The 26,538-nt window shown below is 46.0% G+C and overlaps 1 protein-coding gene across 1 annotated transcript in view; it reads right to left on the bottom strand.

Moving 5' to 3' along the window:
- CDH7 (cadherin 7) overlaps window positions 1–26,538 on the bottom strand; it is a 106,537-nt gene that overhangs the window by 70,954 nt on the left and 9,045 nt on the right. Inside the window, exon 2 of the mRNA XM_081149829.1 lies at window positions 23,583–23,988. Coding sequence (XP_081005955.1) covers window positions 23,583–23,792 — 210 coding nt within the window. The 5' untranslated portion in view covers window positions 23,793–23,988. The remainder of the gene's footprint in view (window positions 1–23,582; window positions 23,989–26,538) is intronic.

The following is a 26,538-nucleotide window of genomic DNA, read 5'->3' as shown; positions in this document are numbered from 1 at the left end:
TTGAAGAAGATAATTCCTGGACCCTCCGGCACAGGCGAGGGGAGGCGGAAGCTGGGGGCTCCCGGAGGAAGCAGAAAGGAGCGGCCTTTAAGCCGCTCGGGCGGGCCTCCGAGGTGGGACGGCCCAGGCCAGGGCGGCCGAGCAGCATCTGTTGGGTGGAATGGGGGATGGCACATCCCGAGGCCTCGCTTAGGTTTAACGACCATTTTTTTTTTTTTTAATGATGCTGAATGTATGGTGTGATGGGATTTTAAAAATTGTTTAAAAAATATTTTTATTTATTTATTTTTTACGAAAGAGAGAGGAAGGAAGGGGGAGAGAGGCATAGAAACGTCCGTGAAAGAGAAATATTGAGGGGCTGGCTCCGGCACACCCCCGACTGGGGATCTGAGTCTGCAGCCTGGACACGTGCCCTGACCGGGAAGGGATCCCGTGACCTCTCGGCGCACAGGATGACCCCGAATCCCCGGAGCCACACCGGCTGCGCTGGGCTGTCACTGAGTTTCTGAGGGAACGCAGTGAGGAGCTGAGTTCGGGTGCCACACGGGTGGGTGTGCCCACGGAGGCGGCTGCTGGAGCCTGGGCCACGAGGGAAACAGTGACCAGTGTTCTTGCTGGTCTGCTGCTCTCAAGGGCTCAGAGCTACGGCTCTACGAGGCGACGCTGGGGACCTGGCGGGGAACAAGGCTGAAAACCAGGCTATTCTCGGGCGTGGTCTCATCCCGACGCTTACTACCTTGGGAAGGAGATACACGTGTTCTCCCACCTGCACTGTCTTTTTTTAATAGAAGGCGAGAAAATGAAAACATAAAATAACTAGCGCACAGCCCCAGGGTGGAGCGCTGGCTGCTGCTTCACATACTGTTTTTCAAGGTTTAGGTGTTTTGATTATTTATACTTCTACCCGGCAGACACTGACCGCCTTCTGAGCCCTGGAGGACACATCAGTCCACTGCTCTGGGGTGCAGGCACCGGGAAACCTCTCTCTCTTCCCCTCGTTTCTCTCCCAAGTTCTCTCAGATGCCTCCGTGTATTCAGCCGCCTAGAGGAAAGACCGTCCGCAGCAGGGATCTGGGGCCCGCGGAGCAGGACTAGGCCACCCAAGAGCCTGCTTTTTAATGCACAGGATGTGGCCTCGGGGGTGAGAGAAAGATCCTCCACACCCCCGCAGCATGAGTAGCTAACGTCCTTTTCAAAACTCAGTGTCCAAGTACCATGCAAACAGATCAGCACACTGAACAGAGAGGGGTTATCGAGTCAAATGTCATATAATTAAAAGCTGGAGATATCAATTTACAATAAAGGTCAGAGAGAGACAGATGAAGGATCGGGAGGTTGGAAGACATGGTGCCTACAACCATTAGGGCAGATGGAATCCCAACCGGCCAAGTTGTATTGTTTTCCCAATAATTCTGTCATATCTGAAACTAATTATAAAACTTGGGGCAGGACTTGTTGGAGAGAATCCCAGAGCAAACATCCAATTATTATGTTATGTCATTTAACCGGGCCCCTAATACCAGGAGGGTGTCTGGCATCCATCTGAATGGTGACTAAGGGTGTAGAAGAGGAGCTGGTCTGCGATCGGAGTCTGGGGGCCAGGGCTCGGCTCTGTCGCCTATTAGCTACGTATCTAACCTCTCTCAGCTTTCATGTTCTCATATAGGGGAGCTAACCAGTGATGCCCACGTCTCTCCCAGCCTCAAAGAGTTTTTGTAAGATCACGTGAAAAGCACGGCTTGCAAGCTACAAAATACTAAATAAAGAGCAGTTTTCATTACGTTAGTGCTATTTTATGAAGAATGCTGTGCAGAAAGGGGAGCATCTCGGGCCAAAATATTTTACTAACTTGTTTGCCTGTGTGCAAAAGGCTGACTCATTAGCTGTATCACAGTTAACTATACACATATACACATACACATACACACATGTGCCCGTGTACACACACGTGTGCATGTGTATATACACATACACATATGCTCACAGACGTTTTACATTTCAAGTGGACGTGATAAGCTTGGAGACAGAAAGACAGCCGTGCCTCTCACTTTTAGATCAGACCCTTCTGAAAACACTTTGCAGTTTTGTAAGACAGCTGCTTCACACGCAAGAAGTGAATGAAGTCGTTAAACATTTTTTCATGTTGCTGAAAGAAGCTTGTAAACAAACAGACGTCCTCCTGGTCAAGGTGTCTAATTTTATACAGTGACGCACGCATAGTATGCGCCTCAGGATTTAGTGGGTGCACTTGGAACAAATCAATGACCTTTTGTAAACCGTCCCTAACAATCACTTTCTGACTAAGGTTATTTAATGCAATTATTTTAAAAGCATTTCTGATTATCTGGGCAAACGGGGAAACAGAACAGAGGGGGAGAGACCACGGAAATGAGTGCCCTGCAGAGTGTTGGTCTTCACCCGCCTCTCCCCACGGGCGCTGGTACTGACCACACGGAAGGGCCAACTCTCCGCTGACTCGGCAAATCCCGGGTGCTCCGCCCTCAGCCAGGTCCCCGGAGCTGATTTTCTCACCTTTCAGGGATCTCGGTTTCATTAATAGATATCTTTACGTGGTTATCCCTCAGGCAACCTCAAATCCAACGTTACCAAAGCACAACTTAATCTAGGTCTTCAGCCAGGAACACCGACTGACCACCAGCGGCAGCACCTGCTCCGCCGAAGGTCCCCCCGCGGGTGCTGAACACGCAGCAGGCAGGCAGCCCCTCTCCCTTCTCAACCCCACATTCGCTGGTTAGAAACCCCACCACTAGTTCAGTGTCCAAATACCTTACCTCATCCTGTGTCCACGTGCCCGCTACCACATTTCAGTCCCCACCGCCGGTCCCCTGGAACACCTGACCACCACTGAAGCGACCTCCTGCCTCCGGCCTGGCCTCATTCAGCTGAAAACTCCCTGACACTAGGCACTAGTGGAGCTGGCCTGTCTCAGACTCGAACAGGCTCAAAACCATCCCCCGAATGTACTCAAAGATAAACGACAAACAAAAAAAGGCCCCGGATTCCTTAGCAAGCGACCTACCCTGTCGGGACGCGGCTCTCGATTCAGGCGGCCTCGGAACCACTTACAGACCCTGAACGAAGCGTGTTTCCACACCCCCGCGCCTCTGCATCGGCTGCTCCTGCGGGACGAGGCTCTTTTCCTCCTGTCCGTTTAGGGGCGGCTTTCTCGCCCTCCGAGGCTCAGCCGGAACCCTGCCTCCTCTTTAAGACGGGCCTGATCCCCCGGTCCGCCTTCTGGATCCCCCTAACCCTCCCTCGCATGGTTATAAACTCGGCCGCCAGACAGCACCGAGATCACGGCCCACTTCTCACCCCGCTGCGGCCCACGGCAAGGCAAGGGGATTGATCCGCATGCGCGTGTGCCCAGTCCGTGGCCATACGGGTGCACAGCCCACGTTACGACACAAATGTCTGGTCGGAGAGTAAATTCACGCGTGTCCTGAGACACACTCAGAAGGACACGGCTTCTTACAGGACCCTCGCCGAGCACGGTTTCTTCTCTGCGTACTTCTTTAGCCCGTAAGGTTGGCGTTCAACCAGGTTAACTGCCTCAGCAACAGGTAAAATCCGACCTCGGGAAAGTGGAACGGGCCCCGGTAGATTCTCATTGAAAACTAGACTTACTGGTAAGGCCCTGGGGACGCCCCTCGTGGTGACAGCAGGCACGGCTCTGCTGGTCTCTCCCTCACGGAGGAAAAGGTGTTGAACGCTCCCTGCTGGTCTCAGGATGGCGCAGATGTCTGGCCGGTGGCATCATCAGGACGGATGCGTGGCCGGCGAGCGGGTGGCTTCAAGAAGCTGCAAGCCCCTAGAAACTCTAACATCCGGATTGTTGAGCAGCCGGGCGAGTGGCTGTGAGGCCTGTGCTTAGAGCCCCCAAAACGAACTTTCAGAGAAACGTGGCAGGTAGGGCTTCATCTCTTTCTACCTCTCTCACTTGTTTCCTCCCCTTCCCCCCCTTGTTTTGGAGATTATTCAGGATGGGCAGCTTAGAGAGAGCCCTCAAAGCCAGCTATTTCAGGGCTCATGACCCCAAGTGGTTTCCTGGTTTTAAGGTTTTTGGTCCTTCAATCTCTTTATCTGGGCCAGTAATGTAGAACTTGCCGTGTGGCCTGGGAGAGACAGCTCTACGTAAAAGCTTCCACTGGGTTCAGAGGTCTGAAAGGGCGCATTACTGGGACTTAATAAATGTTTATTCAATTAACCACCAGTCAGAAGGCCCATTTTCAAACCATCCTCTGCACCCAACCAGCCAGAGCCCAGGCAGCTTAGCGCACCGTTCGCTTGAACCCGGGTCAGTTCCGGATTACACAAGCTTGTTTTCAGAACATCCAAATGAAGGACAGTTTGGTAAAAATAGGATAAAAACAAAAATGCCTATAGCTAGCATTGGCCTTTCTTCTTGCTTAATATTTGAAAGCGTGATTTCAGCGCTTTTATTTTACTAAGATCTATCTGCTCGAAAGTAAATCTGATTTACTCTCCGGTCCTCACACTAACTCAGTACTTCCTTTGCCTTGAATTGCACTAAGTTATCAGGGAAACATGCGGCCCATGTATCTGCTGAGCGCACAGTCCTATTAGTCTCAGTCTACTTAGAAACTGTAGTTTCTTAGCTATATTCATCTGTGTAACATATTTAAAAATACTCACAGCAGGCCATCTGTTCAGTGCGCAGAATTCAAAAGTGAGAGGCACAGCCCCTCCCTCCAAGAGCTCACCAAGAGGAGCGAGGCCGGTGCACCCGCCGTTGCGGCCCTGCCTCGTTCCACCCCCGCCCCTATCTGGGCACAGCCGACGGCGCCCCCAGTCCCGCACGGTACAGGACTCAAAACTGAGGCTGCTCCAGTTTCGGTTTCCTATCTACACCCTGCCCACTTAGCCCAACTCTCCTGAAATTTAGACTAAGAATTCCTTAAAATACATGACTATGAGAATTCCTCTGCATCCTCAAGCCTGTGAGGAAACTCCTGCTGTATCCTGTGGAATGAATGGTGGTGCTCTGTAAATTCCTGTTCACTTACACAGAGAACTGATGATACCAGCACCACCGCCCCCAAACCAAACTTTCAGGGATCCCTCCCAGAGCCATGAGCCCCTAAATGCATGCTGCTTAATTCGATGCATTTAAAATGTGAATCACATGGCATGTTATGCAAGAAAAGCTCTTTCTTTCTACATATTCATATATATGCATATATATACACATATATCAAATTTCTATTAAAATTTAAAATAGAGAAGTTTTGATAAAATTTTTCTAAGTATTTCATGCACGACTTTCAACCTACATGTATCAATAAATGTTGCTTATGATAATGACCCTCATTTTTTTTGGGGGGGGGAGGAACACACAAAAACATGACAGCCTTGTGTCAGAAACAGTGGGTTTCCATTCATGAGAATGAAACCAAGGAAATAATCTGACACAGAGAGTCCTCAACCCCCAACGCTGTCCTTGCACAAGACATTTGGAATAAGAAGCCACCCCTCCACAGCCACAGTATTGATATCTTCAATGAAACATCTGCAGCAGAGATCTGCAGTCCGCTCCGCGGGGGGCGGGGGTCACCCGGAGCCCCTGCAGCTCATGACTCGGGACCCTGCCCGGGACAGGCCACTCCTCAGGCCAGGCCCTGTGCGGAGGTGCTGGGCTCAGCGATACATCACAGCTTTCTAAAGTGTCCACAAGCAACGCTTCTATTTTTTTTCTTACGAAGCTTTACAACCCACAAAACTCTTATCTTGCCCTGGCTATCGCTTTTCCCCCCAACATTAGGTATGCTCCGGAAATGTCACGTGTCATATAAAAATGCTCAGAACTTCCTCCTCAACACCCATCACGCAGGCCAGCACACTCACCCGTAGAAACACGGCCCGCATAGCCGTGAAAATGTCATCATTACCCATTCCTGTTATCACCACACTAACGGGCTGCTGTAGCTCAGATTAACGACCGTTGTTTACTTTATGCCAGGTAATATCTCTGGGCCCAGGGACCCAAAGACTCTGTACACCAATGCAGAAAGACAGGGAAGGGCATTAAACACTGCAGTTATTCATGACACATTCTAATGTGAATGTTCAGCCTCTTACTCTAACATGTTGCTTTAAATATTCTGTTGCTCTATTGATGATTAAAATTTTTATTTATAATAATATTTGAAAGTTTAATTTTGTTGTAATCTTTATTTCCTTGTATAGGAAACAAGTCGCCTTCTAAATCATAATTTTCACGTTTTTTTCTTATTTAGACAATATCAAAATCAGGATAAAATTAATAAATGCCTTTTCCATGATGTAAACAGTGAACCCTATCGGCACTGGAATATGATATATTTGAAGGTCCCTAAACACTATTAAATATTTTTTCATTGGCTTGGCACTTAGGTTTTTTTCCAAGGATTTTAGATTTTCTCCTACATATTACACAGCATTTTCTGCACTGGGCAAAGCTGTCCTGAAATGCTGGTTAAGAACTTGTTTTCTACAAATAAGCATCCTGAGTTAGAGAACACGGCTCTTAAATGACCAGCATTTGCCTCAATAATGACACATTGAATTTCACTCTATCCCTTTAATCAGAGATAGGTCTTTACGAAATCGCACTGAACACAGTCTATAATCTTCTCTTCCATATTGTCAGCGTATTTTAAGAAAAATGATCCAGTTTTCATACTGTCTTATAGGTAGCTGGATGTTCTTTTGTCCCTTTGGTCTGAGAATTACCCAATACAAATATGTGTGTATTTAAGTGACATATTCTATGACACATGCTTCTTTTGCACATTCCATGGTTCTCTAATAGATCCATTAAAATTATGTTCTATACAATACATTGGATTCAGTCAAATCACAGTTTAAATCTATGACTTACTTTGTCAGTGGATTGCCGCAATAAATTAACCAAATTCTAGTTAACTGAAGATCAACCCAAAAGCCATGAATTGACCTACAGGTGCTGAAAATATCAGAAAAGAATACAAGATTAATTTCTTCATTATCTGTGTACTTCTCCACCTATCTACCGGCTGCCTTGTTCCAGCAGGGCCTTGTGATGGCTTAGACAGATGCTAAATGCAAGACAGCAAGGGCATCATTAGGATTGCGAATGGGGCAAGATACACAGAATTTAGTGATGAGAGGGGGTCTAAAGATGCTACCCAGACTTCTTGACATTTATTAGGACTGGACAACAAATTAAGTTCCAAGACTTCCGGCAGGTCGTGGTGGGATCTCTACAGTAGACACAGAAGTGTGTCACCGAGGACTGACTTCCTTAGAGGGCCTCTGATCTGCAGTCCACTGTCATTACATCCCTAAGTGGATTATATAGTGTTTCAGCATCGTCCACTGTTGCTATTCTTGCTTTGTAATTAATTACCTTACTGTTATTTTATCTTCATCATTATGAAATGACTTTTCCTCGGGTTTATGTAGTAGGGGGAAGTAGTTTCCCAATAACTAATGTTAAAATGTTCATGCACCGTGTCCTAAAGTATGAGTCATGCGTATTGTCTTTGCTAAAGTAGACACAGTTGGTCTTCATGATTCCCAGACTCCATACTTGTGATTTCACCTGCTTGCTAATGTTTACTTGGTGGTGGTCACTTGTGGACATGAGTAGAGCAGCAAAAAGTGAGAGTCTCCTGCTCTGGCTGATCCCACTAGGGCTGAGCAGGGCAATGCTCTGGCTCATTGCAGCTCAGCCAGTAAACAAGCACCCACTTTGCAGCCTATTCCGCACCCCATTTTTTGTATATTTGTGCTGCTGGGTGGTGCTGTGGCTGTTTAAAGTGGTTCCCAAGTGTAGTGCTGAGGTGCTGTCTACAAGACGGCTGTGTAGGAGGAAAAAAGTCTCAGGCCTCGTTAAGGCTCCAGTTACAGTGCCACTGGCCGTAAGTCCGATGTTAATGATCAGCAATATATACAAATAAACCAAATGAGGTGTCTTTCAACATAAACACACACAAAACAAGGTGATGTTTTGCTCAGTTGGCAGGAACACTGAGACTAGAGGCTCAGGAGAAACTAGCCCTGTGTTTCCTGTCGGAGCAATGGGCTCAGTGTTTACTAATTCAATGGTCACGGCTACTGTAAGAACATAACTATAAATATGAGCAGTTTTACATACGTGACCACCCCTCCAACAGAGAATTGTGTGCCCCACTTCAGCACTCTAGCTGCCCTTTAATTCCATTTCTACCCACATGTAAAGGTCAACCAACAGGGTAGCCAGCAGGCAAGGCCCAGCGCCCTATCTGAGGTAGCAGTTCTCCCTCCTAAGCGTCAGGCAGACATTGAAACCACAGGAAGAAGGGGGCAGAGGGAGAAGAAAGGGTGTGGGGAAGGTAAGAGGAACAAGGACCTGAATTGCATATATTTCTGTTTTATAGTCCCTGCTTTCTGATCAGTTCACCTTTGAAAGGGTCTAAATTTCAACACAAAATTTTTTTCTCAAGTGAAATAGCTCTAAATTTGTACCAAGAAACCACATTCAAGTATGTGAAATGCTTTCAGTAAAAATAGTTATCCTGTGTGCATTTGCATATATTTGCATAAAATTTAAATGTATGGTCAGATTATATTCATTCTGTTTTAGAGAAAAATTTAAACGGCATTAACCTGATTTCTTATTTAAATCAATGGTTCTCTTTTCAATTGCTTTTTGTCACCTGCTAACCCGTGGTTGACATAAACTTCAGTGAGTCTGAAATATGCAACAAATCGAAAGCTTGAACAGGGCCAGTCTAAGTAACGGGCACCAAGCAGCACCATCAAATCTTTCTGCGGATTTAGTCAATTCTCTGATAAAATGGCAAAGGTGTAGCCTTGAGACAGGATTAAATTCAAGTTTGGCCAATGTTCTGCCTACAATACTGGAAGAGACTATCAATTCTTCCCATCCCAGCACCGCAGCCTTGCAAAACCACTGGTGAGGACCTGATGTGACTACCTGGAGACCGTAACTAGTGCAAATGAGTTAGTGTCACAGATTTGGGGAGGAAAGTCCTGTTACTGGCTTCTCTCCCAAAAGGCCGGGACTAGAAGCGAGGCTATTCCAGGTGCATCATTTAAGAATGAACTCGCCCTCAGTTTTAGGCCAACCCTGGCCTTGTTTCCCTGAGCAAGAGCCTTTCTAAGGGTGAGGCGCCAAGGGCACAAAATTTAAAGAGTTGCTCACTCTCACTTGTGCAAATGCTGCTAACAAAAATGATAGATGGCATGTATCCCTGGAAATAAAAGTAAACCAGTTTTCTCTGTGCAGTTTTTCCCGTTTTGGTTTTGTAACAGCCCATCTTGTTCACATAATTTTGTATTAGGTCAGGTAATGTGCTTCTGATTCAGCATGGCACAAGTTTTTGAAGAGAAAAAACAGGGTAACAGACACTTAGGTATATTTAGCATTTTGCTGTCGATCAGCATAAAGTAAATGCAAAGGGAAAGTAACTGACTCCCTGAAAAATACAGATTAAAATCACCAAATGGCTGATTGACACCTTTCAATGAGATATGATCAAAGCTGAAACAAATATGAGTAAATAATTTTTTAAAATTTATCTTTATTGTTGAAAATATTACATATGTCCCTTTTTTCCCCCATTAACCCCTTCTACCCCCACCCACTCCCCACCCTAGGCCTTCACCACACTATTATCTGTATCCATGGGTCATGCATATATGCATATAAATTCTTTGCTTAATCTCTCCCACCCAGATGCAAATTGAAACCACAATGAGGTATCACTTCACACCTGTCAGAAAGGCCACCATCAACAAATGGCACCTGCTGGCAAGGGTGTGGAGAAAGGGGAACCCTGGTACACTGCTGGTGGGAATGCAGACTGGGGCAGCCACTGTGGGAAACAGTATGCAGTTTCCTCAAAAAAATTTTAAATGGAGCTGCCTTTTGACCCAGTGATTCCACTTCTGGGAATATATCCTAAGAATCCCAAAACAGTAATCAGAAAGACTATATGAACCCCTCTGTTCATAGCAGCACAGTTTACAAGAGCTAAGATCGGGAAACAGTCCAAGTGCCCATCAGTAGATGAGTGGATAAAAAAGCTGTAGGACATTCACACCATGGAATACTACGCAGCTGTAAAGAAGGACCTCGTACCCTTTGGGACAGCATGGAGGGCCCTGGAGAATATGATGCTGAGTGAAATAAGCCAGGCAGAGAAAGACAAACATCACATGATCTCACTCACATGTGGAATCTAATGAACAAAATAAACTAATGAACAAAATAGATTCAGTGACATAGAAGCACGAATCTCAGAGGGATGGTGTGTGTGGGGGGGTGAGTAAAGGACTTAGTTTTTCTAAGCAAATATTGTTAAAAAACCAACCACAGGGTCACTTGTCAGAGTCTTATGTACGCTTGTTTTTTAATATAAGAATATGTTATACTTATGTACCATACATTTATACCCTTTTTTATAAGCTGAGTAACAGTGATGCTTGGGTGGTGTGTGGGGCAGGGTATGGATTCTTACTGCAGTTCGCCCTTCGTATACAGCAGGGGATGAAGGAGAGGGAAGGTAACCCCAAGTAATGTGGTCCATCAGCAGTGAAGTGTTTGTGAGGCCAGCGTATGCATTCTCTCCACTAAACCAGATGCTTCTATTTGGTTGAATAAAACATGGGTTTATCCATTCCAATGGACACATTTGCTCCGGGTGGAAGAGTCTGCTTTCCACCCCCAGGCTTGCCTCACTGCAGAGATCACAGGTGAAGCCTCCTATGAGCTTTTGGGTGGGCTTAGCATTCATTTTATCTAGAAATCGTGAGGATTTTCATGACCAAAGGTACTGACTTTGCCCTAAAATTCATGTAGCTTTCATCTGGATACAGTCAACGGCCATGATGACTTTTGTGCATGAATATAAACTTATCTTAGCTATGGGTGCCTCTCTTCAGTGTCACACTGCAGAACTGCGTTTCAGGAGGCCCCTCTTTCTTTGTACCACGAAGCCTTTGGATGGTTTATTTCAGCTCCTGTCTTACATTTTATTTAATTTGTAAAAAAGGGGGAGATAACCTCTGGCCTTTTTCCCCTCTGGTTTTTCTCTAATTATATACTCAAGGTCACCCACCTACCTGAACTGATTCCTTTGCCATGGCAATTTCTAGAAGTCTAATGATACTTCCCTAATGCAAACTCTGCGCTCCTCCCTCTGTGTAGAAGTAAGACTATCAGAATTGCAAAATATCTGGTTTCTCCTTATTTATCTGTCCAATGACACACAGCAAAAAAAACCTGTTTATACATATAGTCCAATTATATCAAGAAGCTCAGTACCTTTCTCCCCTCAAATGTTAGGCAGGCAGCATTAATCCTCAACACAAAAGCTGGGGATGCTTACATGCTACCATTTTTGGAACTAACATGAATTAATCAAATTCAGTTTCTGAATTCAAGACTTAATGGAGTAACAGGATGGGTGAGACCTAGCAATAGGTATGAGCCAAACTTTAGACTAAATGAAGCTCTGACCTAAGGCATAGTCTTAAAAAAGAAAGAAAGAAAATTAACTGAGAGATTAACAAGCAATCCCACTTATCCAGTTCCATTAAGGCGCCGCTTTGCTTCAGTGGAATCCTAATGGCACTGGAATCTCCTGCCTCCTGGGAAGCTCTGAGATGTCATTAGCTTTCTAGATTTAGAAAGTATCTGAGGATAAAACAACTGTGTGTGGGGATGTGTGTGCCCACCCTGCCCTTTCTTTCCAAATATGTGGTTTGAAAAGCTGTCCTGTGCAATTTCAAATCTGAGTTGATTCTGAATATATAAAGTTTAAAACAGCAGCCAGATCCTGAAAGAGTTTTTAGGGTATATATCAAAGAATGACTCTTCGATAAACACCAAAAGACTGTCCAAGTATTACTCATCAATATTTACCAAAAAAAAAAGAGGGCCTGTGTTGTAAACTCTGTTCCTACCCTGATATTTTAAAAATAGAACTAGTGGCTGCTCTTGGCATCAAAAATAACATTTATTTAAGACTGAATATATGTTTCAAAGCACACTGACAGGTGTCATCTCTCGGAGGCTCTGACTCCACCTTTGCAGGTGCAGGGCTATCTGGGAATACGGTCCCTTCTTCAGGGGTGAGAGATCAAGGGAAGGTCATTTGAAGGACTTGTCTGTGGTCACGAAATGCGCCAGTGTGATGGATCTTGCTTGTGTTCACCCTTGTTTTCTCCTTAGACTATATGTTGTTTTAAAAATATGCTTTAAAGAGAAAACAGCTGACTCAGGCCAGTTATCATAAGTAGCACCTGGCTGCAGTGACACCGCGTATCAGTTGCTAACAATCACAGCTAAGCTTCCATGAAGCTCTAGTCTCCGACATGCAGTACTCTGAGACAGTGTCGTATGTAGTTTACATATATGATCACAACAACTGTACCGCATAAGACCTACTTGAAACCCATTTTACAGAGAATGCACTGAGATTAATAATTTCCAAGTAAACAGTGGTTCTGAGATTCACTCAGATCTCCCTGATTTGTGAACTTGAGCGACAGGATTTAACAACTAGCTCGACTTCCTCTCAATGTACTGGAATAATCTACCAGGCGATTACCACTTGCATTAGGTAACATATCCAAAGACGACCACAGAACATGCAAACCGCCACATAATTTTCAATATCCTGGAAGAAAGCAAAACAAAACAGAAAGCTCCCATCTTCTCTAAAGCCCTTACTTGGGGAGCCTACTCCCCATTTCTTTTAATCCTCTGCATGTTTCTTATCAGAAAACCAACGGGAACCTTCCTGCTCTTTCACAATGAACATTCCAGGTGGCTCCAAGGTAACTTAACCCCCTTCCTCCAACTCTTTTTTCTTTATTCATTTCCTTCCGCTGGGTTTAGGGTAGATTTCACGACAGGGCCAGGATCACCACGGGGACTCTAGGGATGATGACGTAGGTGGCCCTGGGTGATCAGATGGGGTAACTATCATTCAAATCCAGGCCTCTCTGCCTCCTGGTCCCCCCGCCCCCCATCTTTCCAGTAGCCGAGACTGTATCCAGATGGTCTAAGAAATGGTAGTAGCTTCAGACCCTCCCAGGACAGCCCTGAGGACCCACGCCCACGCAGATGCGTCCGATCCAGTCCCGTGGAGAAGGCAGTGCGTGGCCTGGCCCCGCAGCGGTGCCCTGTGTCAGTGATGCAGTGGCCATCTCCCTGCCTGGAGGAGAGAGCCTATGATTTATTAAAAGGCTATTTTAACTTGTAAAACCAAAGGACCTGGAAGGAAGGGTCTGGAGAGAGCAAATATGGGCACCTCATGGAGGAGACGAACACAATGCCCAAGCAGAGGAGTGACTATAATACTGTGAAAAGTAAAAGCATAAAAAATGTGCTAATTTGAAGTTCACAGGTATTAAAGCCCACCTCCCCGCAAAAAAGAGTTAATCTTTTCAAACATTCCTTTTAAATGGGGGAGTACCAAAGAGCTAACTTCAAAGATTTTAATAGCAAAGGGTAATTCAAGTTCCTAAAAATAAGAGTGGTCCTCACAACGTTACACTTTCATAGCAACTCTCTCTCGCTTTTTATGTTTACAACAGCCTCGTGAGGTTGTTTCTGTTGTTTCCATTTTATAGGAGAATGAAATGAGAGAGTAAGCTATTTGCTTGAAGTCTCGCCATTGGTGAGTGGTGGAGGCCAGACTCGAACCCAGCTCTCCTGACTCTAGTCTGTGTGTTTCCTTAAACACACAGATCCTGCCCTAAAAATAGACCCGAGGCTGCCTGATCGCCCCTCAGCGACACTGTACAGCCACCTCCTGAAGTCAGAAAAGGGCCCAAGTAAATGAGCTATAAACCCCAAGCAGCTCTATTATTTAAAAAATAAAATGCATATTTTCCTTTTGGTGAAAATATTTGATATTAATATAAATATTTAGATTCCCATATTAAGGACACATGAAATTTGGGAAAAAAAATCATTATATGAGATCAATGACATCAGATGATATTTTTGGCTAAATTCCAGGAGGGGTCACTGCTTGGAAAAAGTATAAAAGGAGTGAGTGCAGGCCTGTTGAAGCCTCTGACTCAGCTTAAAACCCTTCCCCCTGACGCCTCCCTGTCCCCCACACCCCCAAGCTCTGGGTAGGGCATTAAAAATGACAGGCCGTGAAAAACTGGGCTCTCACTGTGCCCAGAGTTTACAGCAATTAAACTGAGCCACAAATCAGCAGCGATGGACAGTGTGCAGAGAGGAGCAGAGAAAACAATATGGGCTACCAGATACGAACCATCTGAATATCGGTTCCCTATGTTTTTATCATAAATTCCGCTGGGAAATCTTAACAGGATCTGGGACAGAATGCGCTTCCTCCTATGACCTTAAACCTGAATCCTTGTTCATTTGTATATATTTTCCATCCTCAACTGTACTCATGCCTCCCACAGGTGACCGAATCAATGACACAGTCTTGTTTTAAGTCATTACGCAGGACAGCCGCCCTCCGAGATCCCCTGAACCCCGCTGCCGTGTGCCGCAGGTAAAAGTCTACTAGCAGGCGGCTCAGTATCAACCAAAAAGACAACTTACCCTTTGTAATAACACTGATATTTCTAACTTCAACATCAAGCTTTATAAAAAAGCCTTCATAAAAAACACGCTTCCAAGGTGTGTATCTGTTCTACAGGGTAAGTAACTTTTACTTTATTTTTAATATATTTTTTATTGATTTGAGAGAGAGAGGAAGGGAGAGAGAGAAAACCATCAATGATGAGAATCATCGACTGGCTGCCTCCTGCATGCCCTCCGCTGGGGATCGAGCCCGCAACTCAGGCGTGTGCCCTGGCCCGGAATGGAATCGGTGACCTCCCGCATGGGTCGCACTCAACCACTGAGCCACACTGGCCGGGCAGTGACTTTTATTTTAGACATGGCTCTGTCTTTCTCTCACACTCCATGCATGATTTCAACGTTGTGAATAACCTTCACTGTGTGCTACACAGTCTTGAGATAACTCATTCTTTAGCAATCATTTTTAACTACTGATGGCTTCACTTCTCTCGGCTATAATTACAGTGAATCCCACCGACTCGCGCTTACCAGTACCCGTTTCTCCTGAAAATGCCAAGTCAGCGTGCCGCCTAAACTCGGTTCTGCTATGACTCAGCTGAGAAAATGACACAGGCTGTGGCCGGGGTAGAGTGGATGTGAGAGGCAGAGGCGAGCTTCTCAGCCACGCGATTTCTTCATTTCCCAGAACCAAGTGCAGAATCTGTAATCTCTCCACGCCCACCCCGCACCGCTGTGGCCCCTCAAATGACTCACACAGCAGAAAAATCTAATTTGAGCCTGCTTTGACTAATTTCGCCAGTCATCACCGCAAGTCTTCCCCACTCACATCTGTTGAGCATTATGCATGTGTTGTCCAAATCCTGATTGTATGTTTTTAGTTAAATACCTTAAAACATGTCAGCATCTTAACTAAGAAGACAGTCAACATTCTAAGGGAAGCGTTCTGATCGGGTAATTGTGCGCTGTTTCCATACAGAAAACGTCGCTGGGATGACGTGAGTCGTTTGGCGTCATGGAGCTCCCATTCCAGCCCCACAGCCTGTCTTGGGAGACTGCCCTTGTGCTTATCCTGCAGAGCAGGAGGGCGCCAGCTTGTCTAGAGATGTAACGGCCTGGCCCTACTGCCTGGCTCTTCCCCCGTATCTTTTGGGCTCTCTCCTGTTTGTGTGGGGACAGGACAAGGTATTTCCCAGGTTCTTGGCCTAAGACCAAGGCTGGTTGAGTTCAACCTGAGTATCTCCTAGCAATTTCCTCTTCTCTAGCAGTTATTTACTGGAATGTGTCCAGACCTTCTCTTATACTAAAATGTTAAGTCACGAGGTGCTAAAGGAAGCTGGGCCAACTCTGAGCCTGTCTCCATCCAGGCCAACCTGGAACATGGCCCTGCAGCGCGGGGCCAACTCGTTACAAACGGCCCTTTATTTTCTACGACCCCCTCTGGGATAGGCCAGTGGTCTTCCGGCTTACTTGAGGTCGTGCTTGTATCAGTTACAACTCCTTAAACATATCATATATTGCATATACCGGAAACTAGAATTTTTAAAGGATGACTTTTTAAAGAATTGAATAAAAATCCTAAATATTTTCTTTTTTTCCAGACTCTCAAACAGTATGTTCTTTCTGCACACCCTATCCTGAACATTTCTGTCCTGGGATACATTTCTAATATTCCTTTGTCCAGGCTAAATGCCATTTTAATTCCTCCAACATTCCCACTGCTGCTGCTTCTAACTATATTCAGTTCCAAGATTTGTTAAATTTCAGGAATACGTAATGATTTGGGAGCCTTGGAAGTGTATCTATTCTTTCTTGAATACATGCCTTTTTTAAAGTAAAGGTTTCAAAAACGTATGTTAATTAAAAAGGTTTGGTAATAATGCAACTAAACCTGATACTTTGCAGGAAAACAAAATTTTTTCATAGTCATCAAACATCTTAACATTTTTCTCAGATATTTACTTTCCAGGGTTGATATAATCATCCAGATTTGCTTTTTAATTCTTCTAAATTACAGCTCTAATGATTGCTCCCTTACTCTACTTATTTTACTTTCAAATGTATTGATTACCTCATCTCTAATATAAGAACACCTCCTTTTTAACTCAGAAGGCTTTTCAAAGGTATAATCAGTATTGATTATGAGACGGAAATGTTATTGGCTCTAAATAAATCATTAGGAGGAACTGTCATTACTAAATCTTTTCAAACATTAAATATAATTCTATTCATTGTTTAGATTCCAATTCCCTTGTTACTATATTAAAAGGAAACACCTTAGATTACATTCTCTCAAGATACCTCTTTTACCTTGGCTGATTATGTCTATTATTTTCCAAAACCATGCTTTAGTTATAATTACAAGGGTTAAATTTTTAGGTAGAAACAAGATGAATTACTACCTAAAATTACGGATGTTACTTGAAGGGGCTGTAGACTTAAATGTGCCCCATGTTTCAGAGGGACCACCGACCTTAATGAATCACACAGTGCATCGCCCTCCAGCCAGAGTCAGCATCAACTCCAACCCCTAAGGACAGTTTAGGTTCTGAAACTTTCAGATGCGCTTTTCCATCGGAGGGACCTGGCAGACACCACCCGACGCAGGTGACCAAAGTCCGCATCACTGCGGATGCACCTCCTGGCAGGACGTGGCGGGAGAGGCACCTCGCGGCACCGTGGCCAGAGCCCCGCCGCCTGCAACGCACAGTTCAGGGCGACGCACGCAGCTGGCTCGGCTGCGAGATGCGCCCCCGAGTCACTGGGCAGGGACGACAGGAGGAAAACGGAGCACCTACCCCAGGCCCAGACGACTACGGAGACAGGTCAAGATGTGACTCTAGGCTGGCTCCACGCGACACGGAAAAGGGGCAATCGGTACCCCACCGACGCTCATTCCCGATTTCAGTAACCGCTGTAGCGCCCTGGCCAGTGCGGCTCAGTTGGTTGGAGCAGCGTCTTTATACCAAAGAGCGGCGGGTTCGATTCCCAGTCAGGGCCTATACCCAGGCTGCAGGTTCAATCCCCGGGCCGGGTACATACGGGAGGCAACCAATCTCTCTCTCTCTAAAATCAATGGAGAACATATCCTTGGGTGTAGATTAGAAATAACAATAATAATAATAGATGTAGTCGTGTAAGATTAACATTTGGAGAAGCTAGGTTCTGAAATAATACTCTGTGACTTATCTCTAAGTCTGAAATTATTTTGAAATGAAACGTTTTAAAACGTTACCTACTGATCTCCATGTTACCGATGAGCAGACAGACATTTACATTCAAAATACTGAGAAACTAGCTAGAGTTTCTACTTACTGATCTTTCTACCATCTAAAGCTTCCCCCACACAGGTTTAGAATACTCTGTCCTACTTCCTGAGATCATTTTTCCTGCTTTGATGTGAAGATTGACTAAAAGGGCTACGAAATCACGTCGATGCGTCTTGTATCCTCGCGCAGGCCTTTGTTCGGGGATGCGTGACTCCATCCCCGGGCCGCCCGCCTCCGCAGATGCAGGTCCGCTGCAGCATTCACGGCTCCCCCTCGCCATCTGCTCACCTGCACGGCTTATCAAGCAGGCTGTGCATTTTACGGAAAAGAGGAGTTGTTTTCTTTAAACTCTCCCATCTAGCACACCACCTGTCACAGAGCAGGTACTAGGTAAGCACTGGAAGGAGAAAGGAGGGGGCGGGGACCGACGTGGACGGGGGGAGACGGGCTGAACAGCAGCACAAGGGAACTTGGGGGATAGGGCGTTAAGCATATTCATACAAACTGCTGTTTCTCTTCAGCGATCACAGCCACGGTGACAGGTTATCGATATAAATCACAAAAGTCATGCAGATGAGGCTGAAATTTCTCCCAATATAGTGCTTATCTCTCTGTGCTCACGCCAGCGAAGGCCCAGGGACCGCCCGGCCGCCCGCCTAATTCTGCCATTTATCTTGCGAGTTACGGAGGCTGTGGGCGCCGGGCTCCCCGTCAAGCAGCGCCGAGTGTGGAGCTTGTCAAACAATCACGGGCACTTGCCATCGAGGCCCAATAGCATCGCTTTCCTTTATCCCGTGTTGCATTTACAAACTCAACCTAGACACAAAAACACGACGAGCACAGACCTGGTGTTGTGTTGTTTTTTTATAGTTTTTGCTTTTCCCATCACCGAATGGGTGGCAAGTGTATATAAACACAAAGGAGCTAAAGGAGACGGCGTTTTTAAAAGATTTTGATCGACACAGAGAGACACTCAGAGAATGGTGAGCCAGTGTAGACAGTCTGGTTGGACTGTGCAGGTTTACAACTGGAAGCCCCTCTCCTCCGACTTGTACTGACGGAGTCTCACCTGATGAGGCCTTTGGTACTGAGAACCTCCATTTCTAACCTAAGATAACTATGAGGAGAAAATGAGGAATGTTAAATTGAATTAACGGTAGGTTTCTGCATTTTAGTGGCAAAATCGGATGTATTTTATTTTTGCTGCGGTCGAAAGGAAACAAAACAGAAACTGAATTGTTGATTTTACGTGGAGAAAGTGTGCTGACTACCTTAGAGCTATCCTGGGGTATTGCAAGAGCTAAGAGTACCTACCAGAAAGTACTTCTCAAGATCTGAACTAACTTGCACCCCACAGAGCTGATCCATGCCCGAGTGGCTCCAGGAGTTTCACAGCTCTCACAAAGTAACAAGACACGCCCAAGGGGCTTCACAGCTCCCTCTGGGATTTCTACACACCCGTAGGAGAAACGAATTGCCCTTCCTTGCTTCTAAGACAGGTGCCAGCTTCAGGCAATCTACCCACTGAGAGGGCACTTTTGTTGGCTTCCCCCTGAAATCTACAAGGTGAATCTTTGGGATTATTTTCTTTGTGTATATCTAACATAGCTCTTGCCAGTTACGGAGCAGACTTCCTACCTCAGTTAACACAGCCTCTTTTCAAGGTGGACAGGCCTCTTCTGCAACAGCGGGCCCGGCTCAGTGGCCAGGGGACAGAGGCTCAGCCGAGAGGCGCTGCAGAGGTGCAATCCGATGCAGGGGGAATGCTCACCAGCGCCTTGGCAAGCCGACATGAGCGCCGGGAGACTCCCACACTGGGTGCCTAGGGATCTCACTCTGACGCTGACTGGGTCACAGGAACAGACTGTCCCCGGACACGCAGGGAGGAAAGGGGAGTGGCAGGGGAGACGGGAGTGGCGTTCACAGCTAGGGGAGCGCACGTCTCGGGAAAGTAATGGCCCGAGCACAGCGATCGGCCAGCAGCCCATTAGGTCAGGAGAGATGAAAACCACCTAATACCTCGAACAGGGACTGGGTGGCTTTGGAGAAATAATTTTTTTGTCAGTTAGCTGGGGGACGTTAGGTGAGAAATGCCAAGGTGAGGAAAAGGCTGGACATAGAAAAGCGCGGTGTGAGACTCAATGCGATGGCCGTGAATCACCAGCCAGTCCGGGCGAAACAGTCCCTGGGAGACAGCGCGCGATTATTATTCAAAAGAGAGCTCCAGCCAGCCCGTGCGGCTCAGCGGTTGAGCATCAGCCTAGGATCCAGGAGATCGTGGTTCAAGGTTCAATTCCGGGTTGGGGCACATGCCCGGGTTGTGAGCTTGATCCCCAGCAGGGGGCGTGCAGGAGGCAGCCAGTCAATGACTCTCTCATCATGGATGTTTCAACTCTCTCTCTCTCCCCCTCCCTTCCTCTCTCTGAAATCCATAAAGACATATTTAAAAAAAGAGAGCGACTATAATTAATAATGCTGTCGGCATATTTGAAAGTTGCAAAGAGAGTAGATCTTAAAAGTTCTCATCACAAGAAAGAAAAATCTGCAACTATGTGTGGAGATGGATGGTACTAGACTCACTGTGGTGATCACTTAGCAATATATACAAATACTGAATTATTACGCTGTACACGTGAAACTAATATAATGAATGTCAGATGTCAATTATACCTCAATAAAAAAGAACTCCATTAGAGTAATAACTAATGACTCTTTCCTTAAGTCTATACCTCTCGAGTCCGCAGTTTATCACCAGGAAATGGCGGGATGCTCGTGATAAAGGTCCGATTCGAACACAGCCCCGAAGTCCACGCCCTGGACATCTCTTGGCGAAGGTTCCAGAAGCGCTCCTGGCCCCCCTTCAACAAACCGTTCTACTTTGGGCCTTGAGTTATCATGTTTAATACACCCAGGAAACTGGCTAAAATAATAAGGTCCCAAGTCATCCTGTGACTTCATTATCTTTAATGTCTTAATGACCAAAATTTATTTATTTATTTAACTCATTGGCCAACAGCCATTACCACGGTCTCCAAATTCAAAGGTCTAAAAAAATTCTGACATGTGAAATCCCTGTGGGTAAGGAATGACTCGTTCACCCCCTAACTTTATTTTGCTAGAGTCTAACCAGATACCAACAGAAAGACATGCTGAGTTTGTAAGAACATACAATACAGACCATTCCTCTAATTAACTGCAGTACATTTAAATACTACTTAGTTCATAAAACAATGCTGCTTTCATCTGAAGGATCATGAATATAATGTGAGACATAATATATAAATTATCCATAACTCAGTTAATTTATAATTGGTCTGCAGTGAAAGAGATAAACAGAACGTCAAAATTAATTGAATGTATGTTCCAAATATTTTGATCTCATTTACTCTGGGTCCGAGACTTGAACTGCAGGCATCATTACTCCCATTTGAGAGACGAGGGAGCCCTGGCCCCCAAGTCACACAACTGGCGGGAAGAGGCAGAGTCAGCAACAACACTGAAGACAATTTCACACAGGCCGCACTGACCCATTATGGGACCCAGTTAAGCTATCAAGTTCCCGGAGGTCATCACTCATATTTTTCAAACTACCTAAGTAGCCATATTTTGTCAGAACGATTAAGAGTAGGGCCCTCCAGCCAGTACCGGTTACGCATATGTCATGAGAAGTCACGATTCACGAGCGCCTGCGTATCCATGTCCACGTTTTCCGTTTGGTTCCCTCTGTCCTTTAAACACTTCTGGTCATAGTCACTGCCTCCCTCAACTTAGAAAAGGAGAAGCTACATCTATTCTCCATGCCCAAGGGAACGTAGCGAGGTCAAAGTTGTCCCCAAACCTCTGCTTATTCAGATCACCAGCTCAGAAGTACCACTGGCTCATCTCACGGGTACAGTCCAAGCACCCAGGCTCTCTGTCCCCGCTTCCCCAAGCAAATACAAATTGCTCCTTGAAGACCTTGCATCTGTCTTGTCTATAAATTCCCTCTCCAATCGCAAATCAGGCAACCCCATGTAAAACCAAATTAATGGGACTATTTTAGTTGTCTTCAGAAAATTTTACATTCTCACAGAATTATGATTTCACCGAATAACTACTAATTCTTTCTGAATCAGCTGAATGTTATAAACCTGTCCTTTGGAAAAAAGTCTGATGAATTTATTAAGTGTTCATTAAAAATGAATGAAATGAAGAGCTACATTCCTAGTCGATAACAATGCATAATGGTGATTGCTCTCACTTTGTTTACAAGAAAACAAATAGAAACTGAGATAAAAATTTAGCACATGTACACTGTATAAGATGGCGCTACTAAAACAGCAGAATGGCTATAAATATATATAGAGAGTGTCCCCAAAAATGTATATACACTTTGAATAATTATTAATTCCAATGGATTAAATCTAAAAAGAAAGAAACATCAATTGAGCTATCAGCAAAAAGTGTATACATTTTTAGGGGAAACCCTTATACACACACAAAACACTTGTATACTTACATATCTTTTCTCAGTATAGGAAAATAATATGACTGGGCTAAAAAAAAGTGCTAATCCACATCCCTAGGAGCCTTGAACTCACTCAAATCATTTTCTTTACAGTAAATGCCCATCACTATTTGCAAAATATAGAGGCATACAATGAAAAGAGTAAATACAACACAGATTACCTTGATTTATGTGGACCCCCCATCAACAAAAATAGATTTTTCACCCTTACTCAAGGTGTGTTAGAATGAAAACATAACCCATGAAATAAAAAGCAAAGATTCCTCCTCGATCGTTCAAAGTTGGAAACTCCCTCACAGATGAATTCATCAGCTTTATCAGGAACGGACACACAAAACTGACAAAGCGCAAAATAAAAACGCAGATGTATAGATTTCTTGTCAAAACGCACTCCGTGCAGAAAAGATTCACCAGCGCTCATCACCAAATTGAGAAAATTCGGAAAATCTTCGCAAATATGAAACCTCAGCCCCCTGGGCACTGGACCCATGATATGAGCATGTCAGGGGACAGGCCACACGCTCCTGACGGGCCCCTCAGTTCGGAAGGCGCCCAGATGAAAACCCTGTGTAACTGGTGAGCTCCATTTGGCTCCCACTCGGCCACCTGACCAACGCACCGCAAAGTGCCCACCTCTGTCTGACGCCACTTCTAGGTGACTTCTGGTCACATTCATTTTTAACCAAAAGGCAATTTTAAAGAGAAAAACTTTTCAAATCCATCAAAACCAGGTCACCCATAGGAAAAGCCGGTTTGAATGGCTCATAATTTAAAGCCAATAGGCTCCATCATCTCCCTTTTCAGTCTTTAAACTGCGAGCACCAGGAAAGGGTATATAAGCATAAAGTCAGCACAAGCGTCACTTACACAGCACGGCCCAGAAGGCTGCTGAAAAGTCACCTGGCTCTTCATCTATTAGTGAAAACCCTCGTTCTATTTTAGAAGGAGCAGTTTTGCCTGCGTGCCACAGTCACGGCCAATGAGGCACCTGCCCGAGCCTTATCTGTTTCTGGGAATAAGCACGGCTCCCTGAGCTCGGGCTTCTCTGTATGATTAATATGAATATTATAATTTCAGAGTGGCTAACCAAGGCCTAAAACTTCAGACTCTAGGCCACAGGAACGAGAGTTTCGTGTTTTCCAACCCTGCAGCAAAACGGAGCAATTCTCCATCCAGCCCCAGGCATCCCCGGGAACCGGGGGTGGCTTCGGAAGGCCCCTGGCCCTACCTTTCCGACGTAGAGGGGGTCTGAGCCCATGTACTCCTCCAGCACGAAGAACTGGTTCCACACCCAGCTGCGCTTGGTCCGGGACCTCCCGGCCTGGAAGTAGGGCTTGGAGCTGGACCGCGAGAGCTCCGCCTGACTCAGCCCCGAAAAGCACAGGAGGAGGCCCACCAGCTGCAGGAGGTGGCAGAGCTCCACTCGGCCCAGCCGCATCTTCTTTCTTTCTTTCTTTTCCCTGGGTGAGAAAAGAGCCTTGACCGCAGAGAAGGCACAGTTCCAGGGGGCCTGGCAGCTCTGGCCCCCGGCAGGGTGTCAGCTGGGAGTCCAGAGGCGAGAATTTGTAGGGGGTTCGGCTGGAGGTGGTCACCACCGCTGAAGGGCCTTCGCCAAGGAATGGTGTGCGAGGGTCCTAGGGACAGAGACGAACTGGTGTCAGAAACCGGGACGCACAACTGTGAACTTTCACTCACGAATGCCACACTGATTTTCCCAAGATGTCATCATCTGTATGATCATTAAAATCAAAATTATGGGCCCGGCTGGCGTGGCTCAGTGGTTGAGCGTCAACCCATGACCCTGGAGGTCAAGGCTGGATTCCCGGTCAGGGCACGTGCCGGGGTTTCGGGCTCCCTCCCCAGTAGGGGGCGTGCAGGAGGCAGCTGATCGATGACTCACATCATCGCTGTTTCCATCTCTCTCTTCCCTTCCCTTCCTCTCTCTGAAATCAATAAAAACATGTTTTTAAAAAAATCAAAATTATGAACTCAGATGGAAATTGGCAATCACCGTGGCCCTATCTGTAAGCAGCTGCGGTGGAATGAGTCTCGCTCCATAACGCAGCCTTAAAATCCTGTGTTTCTTCTAGGGCATTCCATCTGAGCATATGGTTTATTGAACACAAAGGGAGCCCCATCCATTACAAAATCATTTTAATGCTAGCCTTTACTTATTTAACTTCCTTATATCGCAGGCAGTTTCGCACGCGGCCGTTAGACTACGAAAGCAGGCGGCTCAGAGCTGGGTTCGGGCGATCGGGAAGGACATATGCTGGTTTAAATCTCTTCTGGGGAGCTGTGGGGAGAAACAGAGCGCGAGGTGCTTCGGCGCCGGCTGGCTGGCTCTGAGTCACAGGGCGCCAGCTGTTGTGACGCGTCGCGGTGTGACTGCGACCGGCGAGAAGCTCGGCCCTCCCCAGCTCCCGCCTCCACACCTGCTGCCAGGGACGCCCAGCAGCCGGGCTTGTGCCCTCCCGGTGCTGCTTCCTGCGACTCCGCAGGGACTTACTGAGCACCTCGCAGCACAGCCAGCGCATAGTAGGGCCTTCCCCCCCGGCACGCTGATGGGGCCTAAGGGACTGAATTATACGGACCGTCAGAGGCGCGAGGAAACCCAACTCCATTTGTGAGCCCTGCTCATCGCTGGCAGCAGCCCAGAGAAATCCTTTCACTCTCAGGTCTACTTATCCCAGTTACAGAATCCCGATTATGCAGGAGATAAAAAAAGCCAGTGACAAAACAAACTTCCCGACAAACCCCAAAACACAGAGGAGTGAGGATTTATGACAAACTGCTCACGTAAATCACTACGCTGCCCTTTGGTTTATGAATTCATTTGACTAACTGTAAATAAATCAACAACGGGACAATTAAGGTGAAGAATTAGCATTAGCTTATTTTTTTTCTGAGAGTGAAGGGAGAAAAATACAGTTTTAAGAACATGAAGCCAAAAGACAGCTCCCTACCAAGGTGGAAACTACACTATTTTTTTTATTATAAGCTTTTCTATCTTTGCACCTCTCTCTCCTGAGACCGGGGTGTCTATTAGACAATTTCTGACAGTCAAACTGCTTATAGAAAATGCCATGTAAGTAGAAGAAAGGTGAGACTTATTAAGTATGTTGGAATAGCCCACACAACTGGAAGAGACGAGTTGTACTGACTTTTAGCTCTATTCGAGGGAACATATTCGTGCTAAAATCTCTGTGTAAAGTTTTGAAATCCCAGAGGCAATTGCAGAATAATCCAGCTGCTTGCAGAATGGACTTGGTGTCCGTGGAGGCCAAGCCGAACGACAGACCATCCCTGGAGCACACCGACTGTCAGCTGTGCCCTGAACCCATCTCCCCAAATCCAGGTCCCCCACCTCAGGAGCAACAAGTGGTCCATCTGGAAACCACTCTCGAAGGTCAAGTTGTTCTAGGGTTAGAATCGTGAGAAGTAAGGTCAGGTCAGGTACTGATATTCCAATGTAGGCCCCCGAGTGAGGCTGAAAGTTCACGTAGGGAGGTCTATGCTAACCCACCTGAAACAGGTTACCTAGAGTTAAAGGAGGCAGGTCGGTGCTCAAACCAGGCAATGGTGCACCGGTGTGTGGGATGGTCTATGAAGGGCCAGGAATTACAGTCAAGAGCGCGGGGTGAGTGGCCTTTAGTGGCAACTCTGTCAGTATGACCGGAGCCACAGGCATGTGACCTCCCTCATGCTAGTGGCCACCGAGGTCCCTGGGGACAGGGAGGGCGGGGTGATGACAGATCTGCGACTAGCATGTGAAACCTGAGGCCGAAGAACATGTCCCGTTTTCCCCTCTCCTTCCTCGAGAGAGAATGAATTTTCTCATAAAAACTGAGATACATTTTTTAAATATGATAGATCTAAATTATTTGGACTACTTGATGGACTGAGGGAACTTGACACGGTTTCAGTATGAAAATGTATCCAACTTCTGAAAAACCACGCAGGGAATGAACTTCGGGAATTCAAAATTCGGGGAGTTACGATAACTGCACACTGGTCAAGCCTGGGCGATGCAGCCGACAGAGACAGATTCCGAGCCTTCAGCCTGAGCCAGACTGTCTCGGGCAAGTTATTTACATCCTAAGGCGGTAAGTTGCGGAGATCAAGCCTCAAGTGTCTCACCTATGTAACAAAAATGATGATCATGGTGCCTGCTTCATAGTGGG

Source organism: Miniopterus schreibersii, assembly GCF_964146895.1.
Source record: "Miniopterus schreibersii genome assembly, chromosome: 10".
In the NCBI taxonomy this organism is placed as follows: Eukaryota; Metazoa; Chordata; class Mammalia; order Chiroptera; family Miniopteridae; genus Miniopterus; species Miniopterus schreibersii.
Note: the sequence above shows the minus strand (reverse complement) of the source record. Positions and strands in the feature narration are given on the sequence as shown.